Consider the following 21,426-nt stretch of genomic DNA (forward strand, 5'->3'; position numbering starts at 1 on the left):
CGCGAACAAAACAATACCGTCGAATGTTGATGGGTTGCGCGTCAAAAAGGGTTGGAAACACAGTACCGAACCGCAGCAAGTCACATCCGAACCCGATGGCTAAAAAAAAGAATCTAAGGATTGAGTCGATGCCTGCGTGCACTATTGTCCAAAGGAGGAGTCACCTACCTTGTGAATACAAACACTTCATCCAAGACAACAAAAAAGTGCAAACATCCGAGCACAACACCAGATGGTGATCTATGCACAAGTATGTATTCTATAGCTCATATGCCTCGAACACACTGTTTCAAATTACTACAACCACTACAGGTTAGCCACCGCTTTCTAGTGTATGAAAAGCATGTGAGCTTGTTAAAAATTAGATTACGATGTGAACATTACCGGCGCCATCTTGTCCAACTTAGGCCTCTACGAGCGAGTAAGCAGCAGCCATTTTAAGATACCGTTGCCATTTCGTACATTGCCGATCACCTACACGTCTCCCTGACCTCGCTATCATCCCCCGCATCATCCCCCGCACGCTGGCAGTCCCCAAGCACACACGCTAGAGTCATAAAGCATCCTCAGCGCGACACTGCCCTGGAGCCACTTCCCGTGCCAAACCCACATGCCCTTTCATCCCTCATGCACGAAAAAGCCCCTTTGTTAACCCCCTCCCCTGCATCTGGCTGTTTGATCCGATCCCAGGCCATAACCAACCCCTGCGGATACAGTTTATTGCCCCCGAACAGTAAGATCTCGCCTCCCATCAAAGGGGCTGGAATTAATCAATGCCACGACCCCAAGAGATCCGACTGATTGCGCATATTTCAGCTCCTGCCGTAATGCCCAGCTGCGCGATAGCAATCACCTGCTGAGACTGGGGTGGGGGACATTTACTGCTGGATATGTGTGGGAACGGGCTCGAAGCGGGGATTCCAAAGATGTTTTACAATGCATTGAAGAAATGTCTGAAAGGTGTTACCCATTAACTAAGTTCTTTTGTCTAAATTAGTCTCGAGATTTTTCTTGAGTGTGTGCCTCATTTACTGACTCTGTGTGTGTTCAACAAAAGCAATTACACAACACTCTGATCAGCATAAACCTCTTGCCCACACTACCAGAAAACAAAGCATTTGGGATTACTAATTTGAGCCCTGTAAACCAATAAGTGTTGTCTGGTCTTTCTCGTTTTGGTATACTACATAAAAAGCTAGCTTCCTACAATCCACATGCAACTTTCATATACCTCCTTTCGCAATTGAGTGATTAACCTTCCTATACTTTGTTCTCATGTCGTTCAGTCCTTAAGTTCTAAGGAGAGTGGAAGAATATACATGTTTTAGGGGACAATATGGCGTTTTATGACTTTACTCAAACTTTCAAAATGATCTTATTAACTTTCACATTGTTTCTTTGATCTATTATAACACTGAATATTAGCTTTGTGCTGACTGGATACATTTTCAGCGCACTGGGCTGATGTACCTGTTTCTAAACATTATGTGGGGCGTTGAACACTAATGAAGGTAAGATTTTCTGTGAAGAGTGTTAGCTATATCTCAAATCTCATATCAGGCTTTTGGTCTTACCCGAAGTGCGCTCTGTAATTCATCCTTAAGAGAACTTATTTCTTGCTTCTGATACTGTATTTCGGATTCCTTGACCCGCAACAGGACCTAAAATATAATAAACAATGTTCACTTACATGCAAATATAACGCCACCTGCAATGCACTTTCTGCTGTACATCAAGGTAAGCTCAGACGGCACAGAAGTTCCACTCCTCAAAGTAAAAGATTCACTAGAGGAGGTTTGTTCTAGTTTCCCCTTCAGGTGGTCCTTATTAACGAAGTATCTGAATTACCATTAAAAGAATGCTTACGTTTGGACTACTAACCCCATGGGATAATAAAGATTTAAATGACATTACAATTAATATTATATTTGAAACTAAGGGTATATTTCAAAATAATTAAGAAAGCCTGTATATAGGTATGGTAAATTAACATTATTGCAAACAGTGTTATTGATAAACAAGCCCTCTTGGCTGCATTAATTTTAGTCGACCACCCGAACCAGCTCAATGCCCTCACAGAACATGTAGGCTTCAGAGGCACCATCTTAAATGATGCACACCCTGCCTAACCCAAGACAACAGTTAGTCTAAATTAATCCTTCTAGATGGGAAATAATCCCTGTAATGTACATCTAAGAGCAGTGCTCTCTGCTATCATTTTTAATTGCCTAACAAAACCACTTGACTTATTCACGGCTGACAAGTATATCAAGGTCAAGAAATGCACATATGAGAAAGAGTTTCATTTCAATGATATTGATCATCTGAAGGCTTGCATCACCCCGCACCAAGCCTGGATTCCAACAAGCTACTTAAGGTTAAACTCTTTAAAAACTGTTTTTCATAGTTGCTGGACTTCAAGGTTCCGTATCAATCTACAGAAAAGATTCATTCTGCTGCTGATGATGATAGTATGTGGGTTTGATGAAATAGTAATTACCTAACCTATATGGATTAGTTACTTACCTGTAATCCTAGTTCTCATCCAGGGGTATACTCATCAAAGTCATAATCTATGAATTATCCCCGCCCATGTGCGGGATCCCGGAGCATATAGAAAATACATATAAATATATATGTATATATATGTGAAGGAATATGCTACTTACCAGTATGCATCTGTTCTTGGCATAGAGGGCTGCAGAGTGGTACATTATGAATAGATCGCCATCTGGTGTTGGGCTCGGATGATTGCACTTTGTTTTTCTCTTGGAGAGTCTTTTGTATTTTGGTGACTCCTCCCTTAGTTGGTAGTGCGCATGGGCATCGGCTCCATCCTTAGATTGTTTTGCCATAGTAGGGTTAGATGGAGTAGTATAGTAGAATACAGATAAGAGTGCCCATGTAAGTGTATCTAAATAAGATAGTGTTGGAACAGACACAGGTTTCCGGGGAGGCTGGGAGGGCATGTACCACTCTGCAGCCCTCTATGCCAAGAACAGATGCATACTGGTAAGTAGCATATTCCGTTCGAGGCATATGGGCTGCAGATGGTACATTATGAATAGACTATACAGCAGTTCTCTCCCTAGCGGTGGTCGCCCGTGTCTGTTGCAACTGTCTGAAACAATGTTTTTAATACTGCTTGTCCCACTCTAGCTTGTTGTGTTGTGTGCACATCTACACAATAGTGTTTTGTGAAAGTGTGCGGTGTAACCCAGGTAGCCGCTTTGCATATGTCATCTAGTGGAATGTTTCCCAGAAATGCCATAGATGCTCCTAGTTTACGTGTAGAGTGAGCTCTAGGAGGAACAGTTAATGTTCTCTTTGCTTTTAAGTAGCATATTTGAATGCATTTTACAATCCACCTGGCAATGCCCGCCTTGGAGATGGGATTGCCTTTATGTGTGGGAGAAAACGCAACAAATAGCTGTTTTGTCTTTCTGAAAGTTTGTGTTCTCTCTATATAGTACAATATGGCCCTCCTAACATCCAGTGTATGTAGGGCTCTTTCCGCTACTGTTTGTGGTTTTGGAAAGAAAACCGGTAATTCCACTGACTGATTGATGTGGAATGCTGAAATAACCTTTGGTAAGAATTTTGGGTTTGTTCTAAGAACCACTTTATTTTGGTGTAGCTGCATAAATGGTTCCTGAATCGTAAAAGCCTGCAGTTCACTTACTCTTCTAAGTGACGTGATAGCTATGAGGAAGGCCACCTTCCATGTGAGGAATTGTATTTCACACCTATGCATAGGTTCAAAGGGTGGCCCCATTAGTCTGGTAAGCACTATGTTGAGATTCCAGACTGGGGAAGGTGGTCTTCTTGGTGGAATGACTCTTTTGAGTCCTTCCATGAAAGCTTTAATTGCTGGTACTTTAAACAATGACAGGTGTTGTCTGTTTTGTAGGTACGCCGCTATGGCTGCTAGATGAACCCTAATAGATGTATATGCTAGATTACATTGTTGTAAGTGTAATAAGTAGCAAATGATTTGTTTAGTGGATGCGTCCAGAGGGTTGATGTGCTTACTGTTACAGTGTATAGCAAACCTCTTCCACTTTGCTGCATAGCATGCTCTGGTGGTAGGACGTCTTGCCTGTTTAATGATTTCCATGCATTCTGGTGGTAAATCTAAATACCCAAACTCTATGACCTCAGGAGCCAGATCGCTAGGTTCAGTTGTTTGGGATCTGGGTGCATTATTTCTCCATGGTTCTGTGTAAGATGCATGGGTAATAATCTTAGCTTTTGATGTGGTACTTGTGAGAGTTGTAGCAGCGTGGTGAACCACGGCTGTCTTGCCCACGTGGGTGCCACTAGTATCATTGTCATTGAGTGCTGCTGCAGTTTCCTCACCAGTAGTGGCATTAGTGGTAGAGGAGGGAACGCGTAAGCAAATTTGTTGGACCAATTTATCCACAGTGCATTGCCCTGGGACCTTTGGTGTGGGTACCTGGATGCGAATTGTTTGCATTTTGCGTTTTGATGATTTGCAAACAGATCTATCTCTGGTTGTCCCCATTTTTGGAAGAATGGCTGTAGTATTTGGTCGTGCAGTTCCCATTCGTGAACTTGCTCTGACTGTCTGCTTAGGATGTCTGCTATTTGATTTTGAATTCCTGGTAGGTGTTCCGCTAACAGGTAGATTTTTTGAGGAATGGCCCATCTCCATATGTCCTGTGCTAGTTTGGACAGTTGGAGAGAGTGTGTCCCCCCCTGTTTTTGAATATAATACATTGCAGTCATGTTGTCTGTTCTGATCAGGACTGCCTTGTTTGTTATTTGCATTTGGAAAGCTTTTAGTGCTAGAAATATTGCTAACAGTTCTAGGTAGTTGATGTGCAGCTTCTTTTGCTGCGCACTCCACTTCCCCTGTACTGTGTATTTGTCCATATGCGCTCCCCATCCGGAGAGCGATGCGTCCGCTGTTATTATTACTTGTGGAACTGGCTCTAGGAACGACCGTCCTTTGGAAATGTTTTCTGTGTTCCACCACTTCAGAGAGCGATACGTCCGGTCGTTTACCAACACCAGATCTGTAATCTGACCTTGAGCCTGATTCCACTGTGTCGCTAGACACTCTTGTAGTGGGCGCATTTGTAGTCTGGCATGTGGTATTAGCAGTATGCAAGAGGACATCATGCCTAATAGTTGCATAAACACTCGTGCTGGTAGTGAGTGTTGTGGTTGAAATTTTTGTATTAACCCGACCATTGTCTGTACTCTGATTGGGTTGGGGTATGCTATTGCCTTTTCTGTGTCTACTGTAGCCCCCAGGTATTGCTGGATCTGGTTTGGTTGCAGGTGTGATTTTTTGTAGTTCACCGTAAACCCTAGGTGGTGCAGCAGTTGAATTGTCTTCTGTGTGTTGTGAAGACATTCTTCCTTGGATTTGGCCTTTATTAGCCAATCGTCCAAGTATGGGAAGACATGTATTTGTTGTCTTCTTAGGTGTGCTGCCACCACAGCTAGGCATTTTGTGAAAACTCTCGGTGCTGTTGTGACACCGAACGGAAGGACCTTGAACTGGTAGTGTTGTCCTTCTAACACAAACCTTAGGTATTTTCTGTGGGCTTTGTGAATTGGGATATGAAAGTAAGCGTCTTTTAGATCCAGTGTAGAAAGAAAGTCCCCTTGCTTCAGTAAAGGGAGTACTTGTTGGAGCGTGACCATGTGGAAGTGCTCCGAATTTATGTAAGCATTGAGAGGTCTGAGGTCTAATATTGGTCGTAGGGACCCGTCCTTTTTGGGGATCAGGAAGTATAGAGAGTATACTCCTGTTCCTTGTTGATCCTTTGGGACCTTCTCTATTGCATGCTTTTGTAGAAGTGCTAGCACTTCTTCCCTTAACAATGTCAAATGATCCTGACTCATTGGGCGCTGTTTGGGGGGGATGTTTGGCGGGGTAGCTGTGAGTTCTAGGCAATAACCATGTTGGATAATTTGTCTCACCCACTTGTCTGACGTGATGTCTTCCCAGACAGGTAGGAACTGTGATAGACGTCCCCCGACCGGTGTTATGTGGTCTGGGGGGAGATCTATGAAGTCACTGTTTTGGTGTTGAGGCGTTGCGGTTGTTATTATTTCCGCGGCCTCTACCCTTATTGTTGTTACCTCTGTAATTACCTCTTGAATTACCTCTGGGTGATGTTGGTGTGAAAGATGTGGATTGCTGATTTGTTCCTGTGTTTTTTGAGCCCCCTCTATAGGTGGATCTACGAAAGGAACCTCTGTGCGTTGGCTGTTGCAATGCTCCCATTGACTTAGCCGTTTCTGTATCCTTTTTCATCTTTTCTAATGTCTCGTCTGTACTTGAACCGAACAATGTCTTCTGATCAAATGGTCTGTTCAGTAGGGCTGTTTGAACTTCTTGTTTGAATCCTGAGATTCTGAGCCATGCGTGCCTTCTTAGCATGACACTAGTGTTAATAGACCTTGCTGCAGTGTCTGCTGCGTCTAACGCACACTTAATGGAAGTATTAGTTATTATTTTACCTTCCTGAATTAATTGGTCTGCCTTCTTTTGATGTTCTTTTGGAAGATGTGTGAGAAGTTTTTCTAACTCATCGTAATGTGCCCTGTCGTAACGTGCGAGTAGAGCTTGTGTATTAGCTATACGCCAGCTATTTGCTGCCTGTGATGCTACTCTCTTGCCTGATGCATCTATTAACTTCGACTCTTTATCTGGTGGAGGAGCCTCTCCTGTAGATAATGAGTTTGCTCTCTTACGAGCGGTTGAGACCACCAGCGAGTCTAGAGGTACATGCCCTCTAATAAATATTGGGTCCTTTGGAGCCGCTTTATATTTTTTATCGATTCTTGGGTTTAACACCCTGGCTCTCACTGGGTTTTCGAATATTTCTTCTGTGTGAGTGAGAAGACCCTTTAGCATAGGAAGAGTACCTGATGTTCTCTGTGCACTAGGTAGAGTCTCTAACAAGAAATCCTCTATCTGAGGTTCTGTGTGCATATCTAGTTTGTGATATTTTGCTGCCCTATTAATGAGCTGCACAAAACCTGTGTTATCATCAGGTGGTGAAGGCTTTGAGGGGTATAGCTCTGGGTCGTTGTCCTCATCTGACCCTACATCGTAATTTTCCCATGGATCTTCCTCATCCTGGATAGATTCGTCATCCCCTTGAGGTTCTCCCTCCCCTATATCACTGTCTACATCTGACTGAGGTGTAGCTGGTCTTGGTGTGGAGGGTGTAGGAATATGTGGCCTATTGTGAGGAATAGGAGAAGAGGGTGTGTCTTTAGGACGAGGAGAAGCAGGAGGAGTTATGTTCGTCCCCATTGTTCTCTTTTTTGGAGGAAGAGGTTTATCTTCTGACTGTTCACTCTTTCTCTTCTTCGTGACCACTTTCCCAGTTTGTGGGTCAATAAACAAGATCTTTTGCTTGGGATCTGTTTGTTGCTCTTGAATCGGTACCGAGGGTCCTGGTTCCGAGAGCTGTTTTTGTTTTCGATCCTCAGATCTTTCTGGTTTCGACACCGAATGTCTGCTCGATTCCGACTTTTTGGGTATCGAGTGTCTTTTGGGCGATACATCATATTTCTTTTTCGACATGGAATGTTTCGATACCGAGCTCTCCTTTATATGCCGCCTCGGTGTCGAAGTCGATGACGCCCTTTTCTCGGATCCGACGTGGTGGGATTCCGAGTGTTTCGGTTTCAGTTTCGGTTTCGTTGCCGGGCCCGAAGGCGGGGCGTCGGAAACTTTTTTCAGCGATTTGACCGGGCCCGAGGGCGGGGTCGTTACCGCACGGGGTCGGTTTTTCGGTAAGGGGACGTCGTCACTCACGGTTTGTTGCTCGAAGAGTTCTTCAACCTCCGACTGGTCCCCTTCCGACCCCGACTGGTCCTCTTCTTCCTCGATTTGTTCGTCTCCGAACAGCTCCGGGATCGCCTCCGCCTGCATTCTGGAAGCCTCGTGCCTTCGAGCTCGACGATTTCTGATCGTTAGCTTGGAGGAGAATGCTGCGCAGGCTTCGCAGTCCCTGGATTCGTGTTCAGGCGATAGGCAGAGGTTGCACACCTCGTGTAGGTCCTTGTGTGGGAACTTAGCACCACACGATGGACATTTTTTGAATGGAGTCCTTTCCATGGACTCCGGGCTTGACTGCGCCGAGAAAGGTCTCTTGTTCCTCGACGTAGATCCAAGTTTTTCTCTTCTATTTTGAATTTGTAACGCGTCGGAATGGAAAAGAACGCGTTCGCTAACAATACCGTCGAATTGGAAAGGGAATACGCGCCGAAAAATCACTTTCTTCAGAAGTTGATCTGGAGCGTCTCGATCTTCATCCGAACCCGATGGCGGAAAAAAACAATCTAAGGATGGAGCCGATGCCCATGCGCACTACCAACTAAGGGAGGAGTCACCAAAATACAAAAGACTCTCCAAGAGAAAAACAAAGTGCAATCATCCGAGCCCAACACCAGATGGCGATCTATTCATAATGTACCATCTGCAGCCCATATGCCTCGAACACATATATTTGCAGCCTAAAAAACATTTTCCAACTGGCAAAATTGCCGCAAATTTACATAAATTAGCATGCATACAGTAGTACTCTTCCAAACCCTAAGGAAGAAAGAGAGCAGAAAAACATTTGTATACAACAATGCTTTATTGCCATAGGAAAACCTGTAATTGCAGGCATTTGCCAGTAGGCTGCAGTAGAGTATAAAGCAAACAGAGAAAACTGACACCTTGCCTTTAAGGCATTAGAGTAGGGGTGCCGTGCCTTTAAGACCTGAAGGCAACCCCCTGCTCCCATGGTGCACCACAGGTGACAGTTGGGTCAGTTCTTTTTGGAGGTGAATAACACCTGAGGAGATCCATAATAAACATCTCACAACTTTGTAACTCTGCTCGTCCGGGGAGGTGGGCGGGAGCATATGACTTTGATGAGTATACCCCTGGATGAGAACTAGGATTACAGGTAAGTAACTAATCCTTCTCATCCAGGGGATACTCATCAATAGTCAATCTATGAATAGATTAGCAAGCTCATACCCAAAGTCTCGCGGACGAGCAAGAAGTATAAAAACTTCACAGAACAATTAAGACATATATTGCAAATACATCTTATGCAAATAAGTTCCTTAACCCTTTCGATGCTGATGACGAGCTCAGCTCGTCATCAGCCACGGGTGTCGTGTGCTGATGACGAGCTGAGCTCGTCATGTAAAGCGGGATAACGAAAAATGCAGCATACCGCAAAAATCGCCGCAGCAGCGATGCGGTTAAAGAGGCCTGCCCTACTCTGGCATCGGCCTGTGTATCTGAGTCCAGGCAATAATGGCGGGTAAAGGTATGAACAGACCGCCAAGTTGCCGCTTTACAAATTTCAGAAATAGGAACATTACGAAGGAGAGCTGTAGTGGAAGCTTTCCCTCTAGTAGAATGTGCATGTGGTTTACCCTGCAAAGTCTTGTTAGCTAGCTGATAAGCAAAAGCTATACAGGAGACAATCAGCGAGAAATTGACCTTTTGGAAGCTGACAGGCCAGTATTAGTATTGCCATAGTTAACAAAAAGCCGGTCAGACTTTCTCAGAGGCAGGGTTTTTGACAAGTAGAACTTCAAGACCCTCCGGAGATCAAGGGAGTGTAATGATCTCTCCGGGGGAGTGGAAGGATTTGGGAAAAATGTAGGTAAGGTAATAGACTGGTTGATATGAAAGTCTGAAACCACCTTAGGCAGGAAACTTGGGTGCGTTCTTAAAACCACCCTATTAGCATGAAAAACCGTGTAAGGTTCCTTGCAACACAAGGCCTGGATTTCACTGACCCTACGGGTAGATGTAATCGCCACTAAAAAGGCAGCTTTCTAGGTCAAGTGCTGCAAAGAGGCCTTATGAATAGGCTCGAAAGGAGCACTCATCAGCTTAGTCAGTACAACATTAAGTTCCCAGGGAGGGGAGGGGGACCTCACCGGTGGGAAAACCTTTTTCAGACCTTCTAGGAAATCTTTAACTACAGGCATAAGGAAGAAAGATGTCTGATTAGGAGACTTCCTATATGCTGTGATGGCAGCTAAATGAACCCTGATGGAGGGATATTTCAAGCCTGATCTTGCTAAATGCAATAGGTATGGAAGAATCACCTGCTCTTGGCCATGTACCGGGTCAAGAGAATGCTCACGACACCATATAAAAAACCTCTTCCACTTGAAAGCGTAAGACTTCCTAGTGGAGGGTCGCTTCGATTCTTTAAGAATAGTTATGCAGTCTGCTGGGAGGTCTAGATGTCCATACTGGATGACCTCAGGAGCCATGCCGTCAAGCGAAGGGAAGGAAGGTTGGGGTGCAACACCTTCCCCTGGTCTTTGGTCAGCAAGTCTGGACGGCATGGTAGGCGCCGGTGAGGAACCTCCGACATCTGAAGAAGATCGGGGTACCACCACTGGCGTGGCCACTCTGGTGCTATCAGGATCATTCTGGTGTTGGTCCTGTAGAACTTCTGGATCACTGCCGGGATCAGAGGCAGGGGGGGAAAGGCGTAGAGTAACGTTTGAGACCAGCTGATCAAAAGGCCATTCCCCAGTGATCCCTGTTGGGGGAACCTGGACGCGAAGACGGGGCATTTTGCGTTGTCCGCGTCTGCGAACAGGTCTACGTCTGGTACGCCCCAACACCGAAAAACCTCTTGAGCCACTTCCTCGTTGAGCACCCAATCGTGCGCTTCGACGAAGATTCTGCTGAGGCAGTCTGCTTGGACGTTTTGAATTCCTGGTAGATGAACTGCCACGATGGACAGGCCTCTTGCTAGGAGCCAGTGCCAGATGGCTTGTGCTTCCAGAGACAAGACTCTTGACCTTGTGCCTCCCTGCTTGTTCAGATAGAACATAGTTGTTGTGTTGTCCGTCTGAATCTGGAGGTGGTTGGTGCGCAGGGCAGGATAAAGAGACTTGAGAGCAAGATGGACTGCTCGAAGCTCCAGGAAGTTTATATGGTAGCCTTGCTCTACCTCGGACCAAAGGCCTTGAACTTGGAGTTGGTCCATGTGAGCACCCCAGCCTTGGAGGGAGGCATCCGTGACAATTGACTGAGAAGGAGGAGGACGATGAAATGGAACTCCTCGTAGAAGATTGGATCGTTTCAATCACCATCTGATCGAGTCCCTGGCTCCTTGAGGAAGCATGACTCGGTCTTCCCACTGATCCGATCTTTGAGACCACTGATCTTCGAGGGCTTGTTGTAGAGGTCTCATGTGAACGCGAGCATTGGGCACAATGTAAATGCATGATGCCATCGATCCCAGCAGAGAGGACACTTGTCTGGCTGTGGGGGCCTGATTGTCCAGAAGAAGGCGAGCCTTCAGGAGCATAGATGACAACCTCTCCTCCGAAGGACACACGCTTGCCTGAAGTGAGTCCAGAGAAGCACCCAGGTAGTGGATCCGCTGGGAAGGGTTGAGAACTGATTTCTTCAGATTGACGTGAAGACCCAACGACTTCATCAGTTTGAGGCAGAACGAGAGATGGTTCTGAAGCAGAGACGGAGTGGAGCTCTTCAACAACCAATCGTCTAGATATGGATAGACAAAGATCTTTCTTTTGCGGAGAAAAGCCGCCACCACCGCCATGCATTTTGAGAATGTCCGAGGTGCAGATTTCAGGCCAAACGGCAGTACTCGATATTGGTAGTGACGACGTCCGATCTGAAATCTTAGAAACTTCCGATGTTTGATTGACACTGGTATGTGGAAGTAGGCGTCCTGCAAGTCGATGGCACACATCCAGTCCCCCTGGTGTAGATGTGGGAAGATCTGGTGCAGGGCAAGCATACGGAACTTTTCTTTTCGTATGAACTTGTTTAACCTTCGAAGGTCTAGAATGGGTCTTTGACAGTTCCTCGTTTTTGAACCAGGAAATATCGGGAGTACACTCCCTGATTTCTGTGAATTGAGGGAACCTCCTCTATGGCCATTTTCTCTAGAAGGACGGAGACTTTGTCTTTTAGCAATTGAGTCTTGTAACGTGGAAGATGTTGCAATTGGGGAAACAGCTGAGGAGGAGGGGATTTGAACCTCAGCAAGTAACCATGCTGCACAATACTCAGCACCCATCTGTCTCTTGTAATGGATTCCCACTCTGTCAGATGATGAGAAACACTCCCTCCCACCGGAGTGGTGAACAGACGTGGAGGAGCAATGGCTCAGGGCTTAGGAGGTTGCTTTGAGTTGAACTGCTGTCTGGTATTGCCACCTCTTCCTCTGCCAGGACGACGCTGATGGAACTGCGTCTTCTGTTGCGACTGGGTTTGCCACGGAGGGGTTTGAACCCTCTGTTGGAAGGCCTTCCTGTCACCTTGGCGAAAGCGTTTCTTGAACTCCTTGCTCTTTTCTAATCCCACAGCTTTGACGGTGTCCATTTCAGCTTTCATTTTGGACATTTCGTCGTCCGTGTGTGGACCAAACAGAGATTTCCCATTGAAGGGCAAATTCAAAATCTTCTTCTGGGCATCTGGTTTGAGCCCTGTCAGGCGGAGCCAGGCTGAACGACGGGAACAAATGCCACTTGAGTAGCCATGAGCTGCAAGGTCAGAGGCATCAACTGCGGCGCTAATGACTTGATTGGCTACCAGGCCTCCCTCCTGCAAAGTCTCCAGAAAATCTTGGCGATCTTCCTTGGGGAGTTTGTCTGTAAAGCGAGTCAGGGAGTCCCAAAGAGACCTGTCGTACCTTCCAAGTAAGGCAGAGGCACTCACCACCTTCATAAAGGAAGAAGAGGTGTTGCATACCTTCCTTCCAAAAGAGTCCATAAGCTTGCTATCTTTTTCAGGTGGTACTGAGGAAGACGTAGAGCCTGCATGGGACTTCATGGCAGCCGCCACAATGATAGAATCCGCAGGAGGATCCGATCTGAGGAACAAGGGATCCTCTGCAGGGGCCTTATACTTTTTGGCTATCCGAGATGGAACAGATCCCACCACTGCTGGTGTGAGAAATGTAGCCATAGCTGGTTCTAGGAGTCCAGGGACCAGGGGCAGTAGAGGCCTGGGCGCTGTACGATGACGGAGGGTATCAAAGATCACAGAAGATGGAACCACTGGAGTGTTCAGCGTGCTATTAAGCTTTGTTGCTCCTCTGACCAGAACGTCTGAGAAAGTCGCGAGGTCATCAATTGGAGAGACTCAGGAAGGTGGCGTAGAGGAATAGGTCGGAGAGTAATCTCGGTAAGAAGACCTAGTCGATGACGACCTTGTGGAAGATCTTGTACGCCGTCTCCTATGGGACCTGTCACGATTCCTGCTGTGACTGTCCCGAGACCTAGAACGATGTCTTGAAGGAGACCTTGGTCTTGGTCTGACTGGAGATTTGGACCTTGGTCTTGGCCTGACTGGAGATTTGGACCTTGGTCTTGGCCTGACTGGCGATTTGGACCTTGGTCTTGGCCTGACTGGAGATTTGGATCTGACAGGTGTCTTTGACCGCACTGGAGAACGTGATCTGACTCGCGATCTCGGTCTGGGTGACCTCCTGGGGCTCCGAGGAGATCTAGCTGGTCTCTTCGCCTTAGAAGGGGAATATGTACGGGAGTAATCCGAGCCCGGACTACTCTGTCCAGATACAGCCCCTTGAGGATGAGAAATCAAGCTGCCCGCTGATTTGGGCGTAGATTCTGGTGAAACCTGCACAATATTCAAGCCAGGCGATGACGATTTTCCTCGAGAAGACTTTGAACCAGGTGACTCCACCTCTGCCGTCACCTTATCCCTCGACGGCGAAATCCTCGACGTCGACAAAGTCTGGGTGACTAACGGCGTTGAGCGATGTTGAGAGCCTCGACGTCGATCCAGCGACCTCGACGTCGATCTTCCTCGACGTCGATCAGGTGGAGGTACTTCATGACGTCGAGTCGACGACGTTTCTCGACGTCGTCTCGACGATGATCTTCCTCGACGTCGCGTCGACGGCGACCTTTCCTGGCGTCTCCTTGACGTCGAAGGGTGGGATCTGACAGTCCCTCTCGACGGCGGCCCGCTAGCCAGCGGCGACCTAGATGCCGTCCTAACTCTCGACGCCGACCCCTCCCGGGGGGGCGGAGAGTGTCTCGACGTCGACGGAAGCCTCGACGTCGACGGAGACTTAGCAGTCATGGACTTCGAGCCCGAAGCATGGTGCCTCGACGCCGACTTACTTGACTGCGGCGGAGATCTTCGACGTCGTGAAGATGATCTGGGCCTTTTCGACGGCGTCCTCGACGTCGACGGAGATCTTCGACCTTCTTTCCTCTTTCTGGAGACAGGAGAGGTGGAATGACGCAGTTTTTGGACATGCTTGCTTGTAGGAGACGATCTAGGGGCTGTGGAAGCACCCACCTGGTGACTCTTGTCCATCTCCTGCATGGCATGAAGTCGAATCCTCTCCCTGTCGCGAAGATTCCGACTTTTAAATTTTCTACAATGATGGCACTGATCAGGAATGTGTGAAGATGGAAGGCACACAATACACACAGAGTGTGGATCATTCAGAGCCATCTTTTTGTCACAAGAAGGACATTTCCTAAAAAGAGCAGGCATTCTGACAGGAAATTCCTATGGGTTACCACAGAAAAATAAATCAGAAGCCTTATTTAATCAAAAAATGTCGAATAATTTGAGAAAACTCTCTCAAAAAACCAATTTCAGTTGAAAACTGAAGAGCTCAAGCTCCAGGATCCTCACAGAAGGAGCCGGAAAAAAGAACTGACCCAACTGTCACCTGTGGTGCACCATGGGAGCAGGGGGTTGCCTTCAGGTCTTAAAGGCACGGTACCCCTACTCTAATGCCTTAAAGGCAAGGTGTCAGTTTTCTCTGTTTGCTTTATACTCTACTGCAGCCTACTGGCAAATGCCTGCAATTACAGGTTTTCCTATGGCAATAAAGCATTGTTGTATACAAATGTTTTTCTGCTCTCTTTCTTCCTTAGGGTTTGGAAGAGTACTACTGTATGTATGCTAATTTATGTAATTTTGCGGCAATTTTGCCAGTTGGAAAATGTTTTTTAGGCTGCAAATATATGTTTCACATATATATACATATATATTTATATGTATTTTCTATATGCTCCGGGATCCCGCACATGGGCGGGGATAATTCATAGATTATGACTATTGATGAGTATCCCCTGGATGAGAACCTGGATTGGCTCTCATTATTTCACAAGATGTCTCTACCAACTATATCATTACTATTCAGTCCAGTCTGCCATGCTCAGAACCTATACAATGAGCTAATGTCTTAATGCTAATTCCTTACCAATTCCATATAGGAAATGCACAGGTTGGAGTGATTTTCTAAATTTTTTATCATACCAATTAATAGCAATATTGTTAACTCATTTATCAAATCTTGTTTTGTGATATAATATTCAATTATGCATCTTTTTCATCTCCCCTTTCATTTTAGATCCCGCTCTACAATGTAGTAAAAATACTAAGGACTAGAAACTTCTTGAGCCCCAAACTTAAGTCACAAAATACCTTACTCAAAACGTGGCATCCAACATTACATGGAGCCCCCCCCCTTCATCTTAATCACATTCTGCCCTATATATCTTTATGGTATTCGAATGTACAATGAACTACCATAAAAAGTGACCATAAAAATATGGATACTGCATGTTTGATCAAAAAGCCTTAAACTTAAAGAGCAATAGGGTTTGTCTAGTATGAATGTATGAATCACATTAAAATACAAGAAAGATTCATAAACATGAAAAGCACAAAGGTTCAACTCTTTCCATTACAGCAATGTACAGATATAAAGGAGATGTAGTTCGGGGAGATCATACTTGCTTCCCATTTTAGCAGATGACTGGGGTTTTGCTCTGTCTTCTCCTGCGTCCTCTAGCTATAATGAAAGTGTTGCTTTCTCTCACGGTCTAAAGGAACATGTTAGAATGTTGATTCTGCTTGGATTTTGCTAGACCGCAATCTTCTTACACTGGAGCCAGGATTGTGGGTGCCACTGTGCTCAATATTAAGATCGCTCAAATGGGAATACCCAGAAAGCAATAAAATCTTTTTTCTTCCCTGTAATGTCTTGTGTATTATACATCTTTTACAAAGCAGAACGATTCAGATCTTGGTTCATTGTCAATATAATCACTAAGGGGTTTTGTAGTGCTGTACAAAACGTTGACCTTGAGTGCTTTCACCCTGTGGTCAGAAACCCTAGAAAGCACCATTGGTGGCAACATTTTCAACTACATTTCAAGGTGAGCTCCATATTAAAAGCACAAATTTATGTGGTGGAAAAAACAGTGTGTTCTCCTGTTTGGTAAATTGTGTTTGCATTTTAACCTTCTAGCAATGTGGTTTTCCTCCATTTCAATACACCACCTTTATAATGATTTCCTACTGGGGGATCTGATTCCTTAAGAAGGCTTTTAATAGTAGAGTTGTGAAGTTATTTGCTATTGACCACTGTTGTATAGTCTTGTTGATTCATTCACTTGCAAAATGAAGAGTCAGACTGGAGGATGAATGCACTTGGTGTTTGGATTCGATGACATCTCATACACAGAAGCATATTATGAGGAGGCGGAGGAGTAGCCTGATTCCTGGGTAAGATTCTATAGTCAGGAATCTTTGGCTAGAAGTCTTGATCACATGGCACAATTGTTATATAGTGAGATGCATGTCAGTCAAGACAGATGTGATCAGGTACTTTTGTCGATACACAGCTCTTTGATGAATGCTATATTGATCACAGATATTTTTAACAAGAAAATGCAAACACTGCAGGACAGATATTTCAGTAAGTTCTGCAGTTACAGCCCTGTGGTACCTAGGAACCCAATTAATTCAAGCTTGGAAGTTTTATTATGCAGGTAGCCCTACCTCCTATCACCCCCTTTACTGTCTTTATCAGGGTACCTCACTGTGTGTCGCTAGATTCATTTGCCCCCATCCTGTACTGGGTGCAAGGTCAACAGATCGCCCTGCTTTACAAATTAGGGTCTGAATCACACTGATCTGTGCTTCACAGATGTCACTGCAACCACTGGAGTCATGTGGAGCAGTTACATCGTGATTAGCTTTTAATTATGTTGGAGTAACCCTGATGTTTTCGTCTGAATTTCACTTTGTCACTAAATTAATATAAAAAACACAAAAAGGGAATGGTTTGTTATGACTCTTCACTAGACCTTTGATGAAGGAACAATGAAACCGAACTTTGCCCTGTTCTGGTCAGAACTCCCAGAGACAAACAAAAGGAGGTATTGGTGTTAATGACCCGTTAGTGCAGAACGGTGATATACACTCTCATTCGCTTCAGAAGGATGTTCTTTTCAGTGAGAAGGAAATTAAGCTAAGAGAAGTAGAAACAAATCAAACTTCCTGGGCAGAATGCCATTCTGAGGTTTGTGAAGGAGGTCACAGTACTTGGGTTGCAAGTCATCTGGTATGATCAAGATGTTCCTAGGAAAACATGAATCAATCTTAATGGGAAGCACTAGGTTTTCCTAAAGGGAAGAGCTTGCTTTTTTCCACACAAATACCATGGAATGATTTTCGGCAGGCTCTGATGACTCCCTCCAACCAGTGTTCCAGTGGTTTAATTTTGCCTGTCCTGCTAATGTTCTGGACACTTTCACTTATTTCAATCTTTTCCTCCACTACCTATTCTTTATTTTCTCATATTACCTTTTCCCACTTCTTAATCATATTTTGTAGACCCTGTGAACAAACAATAAATAAATAGTTTGTGAGTAATTTAAATAAGATCCAGAAAGCATAGTTATGTGTCCCTTTCAGGGAGAGCAGCACACTCAGAGGAATGACCCCACCGGACAAAGGTGGGCCTGTGGAATGGCTCAGACAAGGAAATCCTGCAGGATAGATCAAACAAAATACCCATGACACCAGACCTTGCTATCCAGGCAGTAGTGCTTCATGATCATGTGGAGGGATACCCACATAGCAGCCTGGCAGATGTGCAAGACTGGTAGACCACGCGCTAGAGCAGTGGTAGCAGCCTTCACTCTGGTGAAATAAGTGTACAAGCCTTCTGGGGGCTTCTTTTTGGCTAGCCCATAGCATATTTTAATACATAGCACAATCCATCGGGAGATAGTTCTCTTGTGCACTGCTTTTCCCTATCTGGCACCAGAGAAGCCCACAAACTGTTGACAGTCCATACAATGGTCTCTGGTCCGATCACTGTAAAAACTGAGGATCCACTTAGGTACGGTGGAGGCTTTCTTCCTCTTTAGATGAGTGAGGTGGAGTATAGCAGGCCAGCAAGGTAATCAATTGCCCAATATGGAAGGACACAACTACCTTTGGCAGAAAAGCCGCTTTCGTCCAGAGGACCAAATTTATGCGGGGAATAATCAGTGCATGTCTTTTAGACGGATGGGGCCTGCAGATCACTCACTCGCCTTACAGAAGTAATGACAATCAGGAATACAGTCTTTATGGTAAGCAGGCGTAAAGGACCTGTGCATCAGTTAAAAGGGAGTGCAAATTGGTTAAGTGAGAAGCAAATTAAGGTCCCACTGCTGCACCACAAAAAGTGTTAGCAGGAACATGTTGGTCAGCCCTTTCAAGAAACGCATAATAACAGGTGATGTGAAAAGTAATGGCTGATATGGCAAACATAAATAGACTGAAAGGGAGAAAAAGATCACCCTTATGTGTTGTCCCTGCAAGGCTGTGCATAGCCAAAGAAGGCAAAAAAGAAGATGCCAAACAACTTTGCATTCAAGATGAGGGCCTAAGCAGGGTTTTGGCTAGAACAGGATGTTGGCGCTCAAACAGTTGTATGTATGAATAGTCGGTAAGTAAAGGATTTGTACAAATTTTCACGGTGCAGCTAGTGCTGAGGAATACCCTGAACATCGCAAACAGTCAAGAATTAAGATCCTTGACACAAGCAAAAACATGTAACAGGTACTGGACACACGTGTAAGATAAACAGTGTTGATACTGAGAGATGTGACACATAAAATGAAGGTTAACACCGGAGATGTAGGAAGCGCTTGGTTTATGAAGGTTTCTTATTCTTTTTTTTCAGAAAATACAATGCCAGCCGACACGTGTTTCGTCAACAGGATGAAGCCTGTGACTCTTCAGGGCTTTAAGGGCGCGATAAAAGGTTCTAGACACCGGTGATACTTCCAACCCGGTCAACGGGTGCCCAAGGGGCCGTAGGTACGGTCATGCAAGGTTGGAGGGGAAAGGGCACAGGCGGGTACGTCTGTGTAGGCCAGACCTAATGGTCCAAGGTACGGCTATGCTCGTCTCAGCAGGAGTAAGGAGGCTAGCATAGCCGTACCTTGGACCCGGTTTGGCAACTCGGGCTGGACTGTTCCCATGAGGAGCAGGGTCAAGACTGATTTGCATATGGCTGGGTCCAAACTGGGGTGGCATAGTGAGCAAAAGAATGATGGATTTAACCCAGATGCGATGTTGGCAGATTACACCAAGACACAGTCAGCATTTTTTACGAGGCCAGTCGGATTCCCAATCCCGCTCAATGTTAGTTGTGGATCTGAGTTCCAGCTGGTTTCGCCCTTCTTTCCATCACAGACGTAATGTGACATGCCCCTCAATGGGCCTGGTGCAAACTTGGGGTTGGAATCCAACTAGACTTAATTTACGCGTGTGGTATCCTACTGCCACATAATGCAGGCTTTACATGCACATGTGTTTTGAAATACGTGCACCCAGTTAGAGAGGCTAAACCTCTCCATGTTCAGAAATATATTCCCAGATGATAAGAGTCCTAGCTATTGAATCGATTCGGGATAAGCCAGACTATACCATTAGAAACACTGGCGGCCCTCACAGGCCAGCACCTGCAGCATGTGCAAAACTTGTTCAACACAGGGCACATTACAAACCTGTTTTCAGCGCACCACCTAAATTACACACACCCATAAGATGAGCCCAAGTAGAGGGGGTGACATATAATATTATTTTTCCTAACAGTGTCCCTAGAAACTTTAACGGCTGCTTCTTGCTTTGTCCTGGTAAACCATGTGTTTTGCAGATTTCCCAAGGTGTGCTAATATTTGCCCTTTAGCATTGAGATGATTGCATTTTCATCTGAAAGGCTATCTCAGCCCCCGTATCCACTGGGCTGTTTAACCTGTGTTTGCTTGCAAGCAGAAGCTAAGTTTTATTGTGCATTCCAAACGTCTGCCATGGCACTATGAAACTAGATATTACCTGCCATCCCTGGCTTTTCAGCCAGCACAATGCTCGATTGTGGGCCTTGTAGTTTCATTATGAGCTTAAAACCTCACAAGCAAAGTGCTTTTAGCTAAAATCACAAATTGGCTGGAGGTCTTACACGTGATGTGGAGCCCACTTGTCAAAATGTTACAGAGTTGCCTATTCCATGCAGGTAACCACTGTCAAATATGCATCCAGTGTAACATCTACTATATTTGTCTAGCCCGACAGTTACACCAAGCTGAAAACAAACAAGCTCCTGGGCTCACTTTGCCTGACGTTAGTGACAGCAAGTGCTTAATTTGGGCCAGTGTTTGCAAGTGGGGCCCACTCGCACTCATTTTTGGGGACATGCATTTATTTTTTTTTCCTTTACAGACTTTGGTCTAGAGAGAGAGAGGAAGAGAGTGAAAAAAACACGAAAGGAGGAAGTTAGAAAGATGGTAAAGTAGTGATAAAGGGAGAAAGCAGGGATGAAAAAGAACTTGCAACAGATGGGCAGGGATTGCCTAGTGGTGGATTAATGAGGCATCAGGTGGAATCAAGACTATGCAGCCTTAGTTTTCAGCTCCAGACCGTTGATAGTCCTGGCTGCAGGCTAAGCAAAACTTTGAGCTCCAAGAATTATTCTTTAAACAATGTAAACACTGGCGACAGGGATAATTGTACCACCATACATACGTGTTCCTTCGAAATGCTTGCAATGCAGTGCTGAGCATTTTATTTTACTTTACTCTGGGTTTCACAGTTTGTACATAATAGTTTTAAATTTAAAGTTTGAGATACCCACCTCCAATTCATAGGCATCTTTCCCTTGTGTTAGAGGCGATCCAGCAGCCTCTCCACTCCCATCTCCAGTCAGTAGCATGCGCAATCTCGTGAATTCCGCAGCCAGGCGGTTATTTAACTCCTGCCAAAAATACAGATAGAACAAATTGAAAGATTGAATACAGGTGATCAACAATAAAAACTATGGTTAAAATTACAATAAATTAATTTGTCAAACAAATCAACAATCGGTGAGGGCTCAGAAGCGTGCAGACTGGTGCGTTATACTGGTCATCAGTCACTTTTTGGTTGAAGCGCACTCTGCTCTCAGTAGTCCCACCGCCACTGGGCCGTTTGTCTTCCAAACTATAACCTCAATCCAAGAGTACCCGAATGCCTCAACACGCGAGTTTCCTTCTACACCCCCTCCCGCCAGCTACGCTCTTCCAACCAAGCCCTTGCTGCTGTTCCACGCATCA

The 21,426-nt window shown here is 45.3% G+C and overlaps 1 protein-coding gene across 1 annotated transcript in view; it reads right to left on the reverse strand.

Annotated features, from left to right (window-relative positions):
- MPRIP (myosin phosphatase Rho interacting protein) overlaps positions 1–21,426 on the reverse strand; it is a 564,937-nt gene that overhangs the window by 170,576 nt on the left and 372,935 nt on the right. Inside the window, exons 18-19 of the mRNA XM_086940861.1 lie at positions 20,970–21,089; positions 1,575–1,661 (exon numbers count right to left, since the gene is read on the reverse strand). Coding sequence (XP_086796987.1) covers positions 1,575–1,661; positions 20,970–21,089 — 207 coding nt within the window. The remainder of the gene's footprint in view (positions 1–1,574; positions 1,662–20,969; positions 21,090–21,426) is intronic.

Source organism: Lissotriton vulgaris, chromosome 10 (genome assembly GCF_964263255.1).
Source record: "Lissotriton vulgaris chromosome 10, aLisVul1.2, whole genome shotgun sequence".
NCBI lineage: Eukaryota > Metazoa > Chordata > Amphibia > Caudata > Salamandridae > Lissotriton > Lissotriton vulgaris.